The sequence below is a fragment of the Lepidochelys olivacea genome (genome assembly GCF_965140295.1).
Source record: "Lepidochelys olivacea isolate rLepOli2 genome assembly, chromosome: 9".
Taxonomy (NCBI): domain Eukaryota; kingdom Metazoa; phylum Chordata; order Testudines; family Cheloniidae; genus Lepidochelys; species Lepidochelys olivacea.
The window spans coordinates 87799199-87811458 of record NC_140419.1 but is presented as its reverse complement, the minus strand read 5'-3'; the positions used below and the strand labels follow the sequence as shown (position 1 = coordinate 87811458).

The 12260-nt window shown below is 38.3% G+C and overlaps 1 protein-coding gene across 1 annotated transcript in view; it reads right to left on the bottom strand.

The window, feature by feature from the left end:
- Positions 1 to 12260, bottom strand: part of TENM1 (teneurin transmembrane protein 1) — a 535025-nt gene that overhangs the window by 379774 nt on the left and 142991 nt on the right. The window contains exon 4 of the mRNA XM_084638540.1: positions 1966 to 2243. Coding sequence (XP_084494666.1) covers positions 1966 to 2182 — 217 coding nt within the window. The 5' untranslated portion in view covers positions 2183 to 2243. The remainder of the gene's footprint in view (positions 1 to 1965; positions 2244 to 12260) is intronic.

Here is a 12260-nt window from a genome sequence, read left to right as displayed (position 1 = left end):
TAGGACTTTGGAGTAGGTCAGACTCATAACTCAAAAGAGGCCTGTTTTTTTTCTGTTCTTGTTTGAATGCAAGCAAAGAAAGCAGATATCCCTAAGAACACTAGATCTCACAGCACTTCTACCATTAAAGATATGGCCTTTTGAAAGCTTGTTAGATTTTAATCAACAGAAGCTTATCTAACCCAACTCTGGAGCCAGATGCAAACTCTGCCTCCTTAGCCTAACTTTTGTTCGTTGAACAAATTCTTTGCGCAACCACTTACATATTTCAAATCTGTATGACAGCTGGCATGTCAAACATATGGGCTGAATTTATGGCAGAACAAATCAATATGATTTACGCCAGCACAAAGATATGGGGATGAATTCCTGGCATTGAAAACCCATATACAGTGTAATTCTTGGCAGAACAAACCTATACAATTACTGACTAGGACAATTATGTTGCATTAAATTTCTCACAAGAGAAAACTTTATTATAGGATTTCCAGTAAGACAAGAAAATTTTATCTCCATCCAGACAACTCAATATACTAGCATATATTATCAGGTATACCAGAAGTATTAACAAGTATTACATAAGAACCAATATGCACTGAATAATAATATATTGACAGACTCCATTTCAGGAAAGCATCTCTATTTAGGATGTCAATTAAGCAAGTGCTAACAGGCCAACCTTAATAGTGATGTTGTAATGCATGTGCTTGGGGTCTTATGGTAATTTGCAGCAGGACAAGACTGTATGAATTTCAAGGAGAAAAAATTAGGTGCTTATAAGATAAACAGGACAGACGCCAACGATATCTCGTAAGAAATGAACTGAACATTAATCTAGGCAAGAAAAACATAGAGAACACATTCTTATTAAGCCATAATGCCTCCATGAGTCTTCAAGAAATACATCAGTTTTTGCAAATAATAAACCTGATTCCTAACAGGCCAATCCTGAACATGTGCGAGCAGGACAATCTGCTGTGTGATGACTTGCTGCAGAAATGCATACAAACGTTACCATTTCTAGCAAGGAAATCATAAGGAGTTAATCCTACAAGATTATTGGTGGAATTTTCTTATAAGACACAATTCTCGGAGGAATAAACCTATATAACATTAGGGAGGATAAACTCAAATCATATCAAATGGGCTAATTTCTTAGTTAAGCAAACCCACTTAATTCTCGCAGGACAAGGTAATTCTTCGCAGGTCAAACATAGTTGGCTGAAATTTTGGCCAGAATAATTTGAATAGGTTCTGTATTCAAATATATAATAAATTATAGCCTTGTATTCCCCCAACACCACTGCTTTGTAGCTGTATGCACCATTTGTGTATATGTGCTGAAAAGATTTCTAGGATAGGAACAAGTTCTTCCCTGAGTTATATCTATGCTTAAAAAAAGAGAAAGAAAGAAAGAAAGAAGGAAAGAAAGAAAACAGTTAATTGTTTGCTTTTGTCCTTACAACAAATTATTTCTCCTTCAGTTTGTAAACGACTTGGTTATTTGTAGGATTACACACATTTTGTTTAAGAGGATTGTTGCATTTGAATTTACCAGTAAGCTTTCCAAACACATGGACAGATAACCTACAGCCTCAAAGCTAATTTGGTACTGGAGCAAATCCATATGCATACGTAAGAGTTATAACTATTACCCAGTTAGTTCTGGTAAGAAGAGTAGCCACCACCTAACAACAACAACATTTATCAACAGTTGCCAAGTTGTGGTCTGAGACACAGCATAGTAAGTCCGTATTTTCGGAAGGTGATAGCTGAAAAATACTTAGGAAAATAATTGCAGTAACTCAGATACTGTAGTATGGTAGCAGGTGCCAAATGGTGACTTTTAAATGGCAATCACTGTCTGCCTTTGAAAGTAATAGGATTATAAGTTTACATGCTGACATACAAACGCCCTTGTAGGATACTTTTCATAATTATTGAAAATGAAAATCAGTTATGTACCTTGAGTGGATTTGTCATCAGCTTTTCTTTTTCTGCTATGGCTGTTATAGTTCAGTCTTAGTTCTTGGCTATATTCATTTAGAGTTTCTCTGGAGTCATAGGATTGTCTTGGTTTTCTCCCATCTTCACTCTCATCTGAAGAACTTGTATAAGCTAGATCCATTTCATGCTTAACTTTTGACAGTGGCTGGTAGGGTTTGCAGTCCATCTGCTCCATTCTGATTAAGTATGCTCAGAGTCATGAAAATAAGGAATAGGAACTCCCTAAAGAAATGGTCCTGGAAAAGACAAAATTCCATCTCAGATATTACAAATTATAAATATTAGCTATTCAGGGCCAGATGTTACTCTCAGGCCAAAAGAAAATCAATTAAATTTATCTGGATTTACATAAATGTGATTGAGATAAGAATCTGGCCCACAAGTTTTCAAAATAGCTTTAAGACAAACCTAAACCAAATGATGTAAAGTATGTCAGAGTGCTAATGTTGTCTTGTACTTCATGCACGGAGTATCTTATAATACCATTTGGGTAGAAAACCTGAATTTCCAGTATGTTATTTGAAATTATTGGATATAATAATTGAATTTATTTCTCTAAAAATCTGTGTGTGTCCTCAAATATAACATTTTTTAACATTAAGATCAAGAAATCAAAGTGTTCTACTCCTCTGGCAGTATTTGGTTATATAAATTAAAATGTCCAGTCAACTAGTAAGACATTTGACACACTATAAAACAATCAGGCATGTTTAAAATTAAAATGGATAGCTTATGACAGTCTCAGAATACTGTATCATAATTAATTCAGGAAAAAATGACATTTTCCTTTTAAATAATGCGAATTTTCAAAAAAACTATCTCTAGCTCAAAGCAACGTGAGTCCATACAGAAAGTACTGCAATGAAACCTTTAGAGAGACAGGCAACAGTCACTGTTAGCTCAAGCACTTCCAATACCATTAATGGCAATGAAGTTTCACCTGACAAACTGGTGAATTTGGCCTATAGTCTCATTTTCATGGAAGTTTTTACCTATTAATGTTAATGGAAATTATATGGTGAAACAATGGGAACTGTGGAACATCCTTTACCACTGCATTCATACAGCAGCAACAGTTAGTTCCAAGACCAGATCCCAGACCAATAATTTGTTCATTTAGAGACAAAACAATGTAAAACTTCAGAGGCTACAAGTCCACTCGATCCTACATCTTGTTCAGCCAATCACTAAGACAAACAAGTTTGTTTATGTTTTTGGGAGATACTGCTGCCTGCTTCTTATTTTTAATGTGAGAAAGTGAGAATAGGTGTTTGCATGGCACTTTTGTAGCTGATGTTGCAAAGTATTTATGCGCCAGATATGCTAAACATTCATATGCCCCTTCATGCTTCGGCCACCATTCCAGAGGACATGCTTCCATGCAGATGATGCTCGTTAAAAAAAAAAAAAAAAGAATTAATTAAATTTGTGAGTGAACTCCTTGGGGGAGAATTGTATGTCCCCTTCTGTTTTACCTGCATTCTGCCATATATTTCATGTTATAGTAGGCTCGGATGATGGCCCATTTTGTTCGTTTTAAAAACACTTTCATAGCAGATTTGACAAAATGCAAAGAAGGTACCAATGTGCGATTTCTAAAAATAGCTACAGCACTCCACCCAAGGTTTAAGAATCTGAAGTGCCCTCCAAAATCTGAGAGGGACAAGGTGTGGAGCATGCTTTCAGAAGTCTTAAAAGTGCAACACTCCGATGCGGAAACTACAGAATCCAAACCACCAAAAAAGAAAATCAACCTTCTGCTGGTGGCATCGGACGCAGATGATGAAAATGAACATGCGTTGGTCCGCTCTGCTTTGGACCATTATCGAGCAGAACCCATCATCAGCATGGACGCATGTCCTCTGGAATGGTGATAGAAGCATGAAGGGACATTCGAATCTTTAGCTCATCTGGCACATAAATATCTTGTGACGTCTGCTACAACAATGCCATGCAAACGCCTGTTCTCACTTTCAGGTGACTTTGTAAACAAGAAGCATCATCTGCAAATTTTAACCAAACTTGTTTTATCTGAGCGATTGGCTGAAGTAGGACTGAGTGGACTTGTAGGTTCTAAAGTTTTACATTGTTTTATTTTTGAATGCAGTTATTTTTTGTACATAATTCTATATTTGTAAGTTCAACTTCCATGATAAAGAGATTGCACTACGGTACTTGTATTAGGTGAATTGAAAAAGACTATTTAATTTTTTACAGTGCGAATATTTTAAATAAAAGTAATAATATAAAGTGAGCACTGTACACTTTGTATTCTGTGTTGTAATTGAAATCAATATATTTGAAAATGTAGAAAATATCCAAAAATATTTAAATAAATGGTATTCTATTATTAACAGCACGATTAATCATGATTAATTTTTTTAATCGCTTGACAGCCCTTGTACATATACATATACACACACAAGTGGTGGTGGGGGGGAAAGGGGAACAGGGATGCACATAGAGCCCCTGGCACTGGGGAGGGAAGGAGATGAGGACCCTAGCACAGGATGCCAGGGTGAACAGGGGGCAACACAGACTGCTGTCATGCATGAAAGTGGGCACATACAGAGCCCTAGTCAGAGGAGGAAGGGGACAGAGGGGACAGAGGAGGAAGGTATGAGGCTTGGGGGAAGTGGTGCATGGGAGAAAGATGAATGGGGGAGCACATATGGGGAGAGAATGTGGGACAACAGTACAGGGCAGGTGGAGAGAAAGCCTGTAGCTTGTCATGGAGGTGTCAATATGAGGGACAGAGCCCTGGCATGCAGGGATGGGGAGAATAGGGGGACACACAGAGCGCCCAGCATAAAGGTATGGGGTTCCAGGATGTCCTTGAAATAGAAGGGAATGTGAGAGTGGCAAAGGGAGTTTATAAAGGGTGATGAAAGAATGCAAGATACCCCTGGTATGTGCAGTGTGCTCTGCCTACAGAAGCAACAAAGTATACTAGTATATATAAATCTCACATTTAGATCAATTAAGCGGTAAAACCAACCATGCACCTAATTTAATATGTTTTGTGTTTGTTTTTTACCATATAACTGTGTAAAAACCCCTACATTTCTGTGTTCACCTATTGCATACCAGGCTGAATCACAAAGAGACTTACAAAAGCCAGTACTACCCCCTCTGCCCCTTGAACCTTTTAAAAATGTACAAAGGTTCCTATGGAAAAAGAGTCTTGTGGCTGATCTATTTTGCAGGCGGTCTGCACAAGGTGCATTCTGGTTGCACAAATCTTTTGCGAGCAACTGAAAAACTTGGGATTATATACAATACTGTAAAATTCAAAGTTTTGAACACCTACTGCTCTGAGTCACTTCTGAAATGTGTTTCTCCCTCCCATTTTCCAAGTATCTATCTATCTATCTTACTTTTTTAAAATAAAAACTCATCACTGATTATGAAAATGGAGTGCTGCAAAGATATGCATTTAATTATTTTTTCACCATTTAAATATGAAAGGACATGTAAAGACAGATGAAAACGCTATGAAGCATTTTCTGAAAGATGGTAGCTACACTGCCCCTTTCTGTTCTTTAAATAGAGGGGAAGAAACAATGTCAAAACTGGTTTGGGGGACAGCTCCATTCCCTTCCTAGGACTCCAGTAGACTTTTCTGCCATGGGTAGACATGGACACCCCTTTATTCCTATGAAGGTATAGGAGCAGGAGGTGGGGTCTGGAGAGAGCCAAAGTTCAGCCTCTTGTCACACAATATTCCCCTCCAAGTCCCAGGGTCCTAGGCCTCAAACACTGATGGATTTCACTCCATGCCACACAGGATCAGGGAGAATCCACAATGGCATCATGATTCTTCAGGCAGAAGGCTAACCAACCGGAATGCAATGCAGAGACACCAGGTCTCAGGAAAAATCCTGCAATGCCTATCCATCCCAAAAGGGATGAGGACCAGAAAACTCAGTGTGCCTGATTCTTTGCTCTATTACACCAGTTTTTTGCTGGAGTCGTTCCACTGACTTCAATAGAGTTACACTGGCCTTAAAACTTCACATAGAAAACTGGACAGTCTTTTCTTAGAAGATTTCAGTTCCCTCCAGAAAACCCCAACACATGAGTTAAGTTTGTGTTTCCTCTACTTTTGTTTAGGTGTCCTGAAAACCAAACTATCTACTCTTATCTGAAGGCAGGTGACAAACTGCTATTTGTAAGACCTGGCAAAAGATTTGATAACACTTTTCAGCATATAACATTTTTATGATACAAAAAAATATGAAAAAAACAACCAAACAATTCTTCAACCCATCTTAGTGTTAGAGTTTGAGTCAAATACATTCAATGGTGATGTGTTAAGATCATTTGAATCTAAACCCTGCCACTTGTAGTCTGTATCTTATTTCCTACCTTGCACTGGAAAACAACAATACTGTGTTAAGTGTGATTTAAAACAATAATGCCTGAGTGTCTATACAGGTTTCTTCAAGTAACTGGCCTCCTGGTGGCTAAAGGAAATATCTAACTGATCAATATCAAGTTGCCCTTGTCAGTGAAATGATAAAGGCTCATGAAAGCATACAGCTACCGTAAATGACCTTTGCATGAGTGACTTAATGCTTTTCTTCCCACAGAGGAAGAAAGGTCAGAAAAGAACCAATCTGTGTGCTGTCACAGGAAGGTTTTTTGTTTTGTTTTTTTAAATACATTTGTAGGCACTTGTAGAGAGAATTCTCAGCAATATTTTAAAAATAGAAACCATATATAATTTAAAGTCAAATTCCTAGAACAGAAAGCACACACAGCTAATCATTTAAATTTACCAGTGAAACATTTAATAGTCCTTAGAGTTTTCTTAGTACTTAAAAAAGGAACTATGGCAAGGGAACGGAGCCTTTTAAAAACTGCAACAGACTTGCATATTTAATGCATATTTTATATATTATTTTATTTGAAATTTGTCATTAGAAACTACATTTTCATGTTGCATTTGTATCAAAACTCTACTACTTCTGAAACAAAATATTCTGAAACAAAATATTCATAGCATAACTGTGGTTTATGTGAAATTTAGTCTACCATGGAGTTGTTCGAGTGCATATCAAGGAACCATAATTCACTTTAACAATGCTTTGGATAGATGATAGTCAGGCCACCATCATGGTTCATTCATTTCAGAGGAAAATGCCCTTACTGATTACTATCATTAACCCCAAGAGCTGAGATTATCACAGTGGCGCATCCAGTCTGCTACCCTTAATGTCCACCTCCTATACATAGGCTTGGAAGACTTACATTTTTATAGGTAAATGCCTATTCCTCCATACACATCGAAACTGATGAAAATATATTCCCATTGATAATCAAAATTCACAGGTAGGTAAATAAGAAAAATGCTACTTGAGAACTTATTAAAATTTGGTTTAAGGATATTTATATATTTTAACTTTTGATGTTGAAAGTTTGTGTTTTAACGGTTAAAAAGCATCAACCTTTTTTGAATCTCAGCATCTCCTGACATTAACTAATTATTGTCTGACTCTCCCTATAGTCTGACCCACCAAAAAATTTCCCACAACTGTGAAAATGTAAACGGGGGGAAAAGCTTAAGCCCATAATTTTGTGCAACTGTGAACATTTAAATAAATAAAAATCCAAAAAGCTCAAAAATAAACATTGATATTACACAACAAAATTATTAAATATAAATAAAATCTGAATTCTGCTAAACCCACAGATATAGAACTTATATTGGACAGGTATGCACAGACAGGATATTCTCGTGGCTGAACATGACACTTTATGGGTGAGGAGTACTAACACAGAGGCAAGGGAGAGTATTGCAACATTTTTGTACTAATTTGAGCATTGCTATTATGTTTGATAAAGTTAAATAGAATTAAAATGTAAATGCAGTTATGATGCCAACACAATAATCAAGAATTATCGTTTGCACATATTTATATAACAAATTCATAAGACAGCCTGCTGCTTCTCTATTTCTCTGGCAGGTGAGAGAGTATATTAACACACACAATTCTACTCGATGGTGAGTCAAAGTTCAGTCAAATTTTGCTGGTATCTCATGACAACTGACCAAAGGCTTTAATTGCTTTAAAGAACACAGTTGTATAGCTCTGTTGCATGTTTCTTTTTCTTATCATATGTTTCAGCTCACTCTCTCCTGAAAAAGAACTAATAAAGAGCAATTTCAGCATCCGGTTTGCTGTAATCAAAAAGGAAAAGTATCTTTATTCTAAGGTTTTTTTTTCTGAAATATGAAATGTAAAAAGAAAAAAGCTAAAAAAAAATAATCAAATGCTGTGAATTTAAACCTATGAAGAAGGTGATACCAGGACAAGAAACTATGACTTTGGTACAGATTACCAGAACTATCTCAATGAAAACATTGGTTTAAATATATAATAAATACAAGGGTTATTGCTATAGTTCTTACAGTTCTGTATTTTACAGCATGGTTACATGCTACAATAATACAATAAGCAATACTGTCCCACTTTCCAAGCATTTATGGAGGTTTTGGACTTTTGGAATAGGCTGCTACTTTGTTGAGAAAGAAAAAAAGTGAATAGGGACCCAGGTTATCAGATAAAACAATTAAAGAAATAATAATAATATAGATAACAGCAAGAGAATTTAAGAGATACCAGGCATGAGGGAAGGTATGCTTCCAGATGAGATTTGGAAACATATAATAGGTGAAATCAAGAGACATTGAAAGGCTGCTCAAGTTCATAGGAACTGCATAGAAGAAGGTTCTTGCAGTGAGAGTGCTAAGAAGGCCAGTGCCAGAGAAACATAAACATGAGGAGGTGATCAAAGTCTATGAGACTATTCATTGGAAATTTTAAAAACAAGGATGACATTTTGAATTGGATCCTGAAACGAATACCAAATCAACAGTTCTTTCAAGATGATGTGATGTGGTTGCATTTCCTTGTGTATGAAAAAGTAACTTTTACCCTGCATGAGTTGGAATACAGAATACTGGGACTTCTAACAGTCAAAGTCAGAGAACTGAAGTCATGATTGAAGATTTCAGGAGAGATGGAGTCAAGACACTGGTATACATGGGTAATATTTCAGACAAGGGTGATATGAATATTGCCCCACAAAGGTGGGGATTCTGAGTCCAGCATGAGGCATAAGAGGCAAACACTGCATAAGGCCTGATGTGAGGAAGCAGAGGGAAGAGACAGTATTATACATAAAAAGAAAAGGAGGACTTGTGGCACCTTGGAGACTAACAAATTTATCTGAGCATAAACTCACAAAAGCTTATGCTCAAATAAATTTGTTAGTCTCTAAGGTGCCACAAGTCCTCCTTTTCTTTTTGCGGATACAGACTAACATGGCTGCTACTCTGAAACCTAGTATTATGCATGTTCCTTATGCCAAAGAGAAATGCTTCCATTTTCAAAGCAGTATGGTTCCAGGACATTAGAGACATAAGGTGAGCTTCTTCACAGAGCTCTGTACAGCTCAAAAGCTCCTCTCTCTCACCAACAGAAGTTGGTCCAATAAAAGATATTACCTCAGCCACCTTAGGTCTCCATTTTTTAAGACATTTTGCTGAAGGAATCTGAGAAGTCATTACAAATTTACTCTGTCAAGGCAGAAAAGTGAGATTAACCCCCCCCCGAAAAGGTCAGTCTAAGACCTAAAGTAATGTTGACGTTTCAACTAAAAGCTAAGCATTTTCATATACTGCTATCTGAAAAGGCTTGAATTATCAACTTCTTTTCATGAGTGTAAATTATTCCTGGCCGGAGGTGGATTATCCAGTAACACATTAAGGAGAATACATGATAGATAAAAGGAATCTGGATGAGTACATGAGTTTTTACACATATTTCAGCTACATCAGATATGCAAATACAACCTAGCATTCAGGGATTTGATAGAGAATTTCAGGTTTCTAAACCAATGAATGAATTACATATATGTATATTTTTCATCATGACAGATGCAAGATGGATACTCTTAATTTCAACATTTAATATGCTTTTTCATCTAAAATTAATCAAGGTATATTTTAATTTTAGCAAACAGACATTAAAATATCATTCACTTTGTCCCGTGGTTTTAGACAGAACACAACAGCACAAAAACTGTTCAGACAAAATGGATTAGATAATTCCAGCATTTTGCTGCATATGGCAACTCTGCCAGTGAACTGTCAGTCATGTTATATGTCAGCTATTTGGCTGTGGCACGTAACTCCTGGCCAACATTACCTTTCAGTTCACTTGGAGGCTTGCCACTGGCTATAAAATTCCACAACCTCCTAATGCTTTTATTTAGTAGCTGCTTGCTCAGTGTCATTAAGCATGACTCAGAAAGAGGTCCTAGCACAGAAGATTAAGCTAATTTGTGGGGTGAGGTATTTTTAATATATGTGGTCCAGTAGTGTGATACATTTTGTGGACAATTATTTCAGAATAGTCATGGGACCCTGGTTTTCTGGAGAAAAAATAATTGGACTTCAGACAATGTGATTCACAGTTGGATAAGTGATCTTGTAATTTCAGCTAATGAAAGTCCAAGTGAAGTATTAAAAAAAAATATCAAGTATTTGGAAGCCCAAATCAGGTACACTGCAGAAAAAGAAAAGCTTTAGACTGAAATAATGTTGACCATGAATTTCATATTTGCCAATTTGCATGGTTAAGCTGCTAGACTGTGCCCTGGTCTACACTAGGACTTTAGGTCAAATTTAGCAGCATTAAATCGATGTAAACCTGCACCCGTCCACACGATGAAGCCCTTTATTTCGACTTAAAGGGCTCTTAAAATCGATTTCCTTACTCCACCCCTGACAAGTGGATTAGCACTTAAATCGGCCTTGCCGGGTCGAATTTGGGGTACTGTGGACACAATTAGACGGTATTGGCCTCCGGGAGCTATCCCAGAGTGCTCCATTGTGACCGCTCTGGACAGCACTCTCAACTCAGATGCACTGGCCAGGTAGACAGGAAAAGAACCGCGAACTTTTGAAACTCATTTCCTGTTTGGCCAGCGTGGCAAGCTGCAGGTGACTATGCAGAGCTCATCAGCAGAGGTGACCATGATGGAGTCCCAGAATCGCAAAAGAGCTCCAGCATGGACCGAACGGGAGGTACGGGATCTGATCGCTGTTTGGGGAGAGGAATCCATGCTATCAGAACCCCGTTCCAGTTTTCGAAATGCCAAAACCTTTGTCAAAATCTCCCAGGGCATGAAGGACAGAGGCCATAACAGGGACCCGAAGCAGTGCCGCGTGAAACTGAAGGAGCTGAGGCAAGCCTACCAGAAAACCAGAGAGACAAATAGCTGCTCCGGGTCAGAGCCCCAAACATGCCACTTCTATGATGAGCTGCATGGCATTTTAGGGGGTTCAGCCACCACTACCCCAGCCGTGTTGTTTGACTCCTTCAATGGAGATGGAGGCAATACGGATACGGAGGCAGGTTTTGGGGACGAAGAAGATGATGATGATGACGAGGTTGTAGATAGCTCACAGCTAGCAAGCGGAGAAACCGGTTTTCCCGACAGCCAGGTACTGTTTCTCACCCTGGACCTGGAGCCAGTACCCCCCGAACCCACCCAAGGCTGCCACCTGGACCCAGCAGGTGGAGAAGGGACCTCCGGTGAGTGTACCTTTTAAAATACTATACATGGTTTAAAAGCAAGCATGTGAAAGGATTACTTTGCCCTGGCATTCACGGTTCTCCTGGATGTACTCCCAAAGCCTTTGCAAAAGGTTTCTGGGGAGGGCAGCCTTATTGCGTCCTTCATGGTAGGACACTTTACCACTCCAGGCCAGTAACACGTACTCGGGAATCATTGTACAACAAAGCATTGCAGTGTATGTTTGTTGGCGTTCAAACAACATCCGTTCTTTATCTCTCTGTGTTATCTTCAGGAGAGTGAGATATAATTCATGGTCACCTGGTTGAAATAGAGTGCTTCTCTTCAGGGGACACTCAGAGGAGCCCATTCCTGCTGGGCTGTTTGCCTGTGGCTAAACAGAAATGTTCCCCGCTGTTAGCCACAGGTAGGGGGAAAGGTTGAGGGGGTAGCCACGCGGTGGGGGGAGGCAAAATGCGACCTTGTAACGAAAGCACATGTGCTATGTATGTAATGTTAACAGCAAGGTTTACCTGAAAGAGTGTAGCCACTGTTTTATAAAATGTGTCTTTTTAAATACCGCTGTCCCTTTTTTTTTTCTCCACCAGCTGCATGTGTTTCAATGATCACAGGATCTTCTCCTTCCCAGAGGCTAGTAAAGCTTA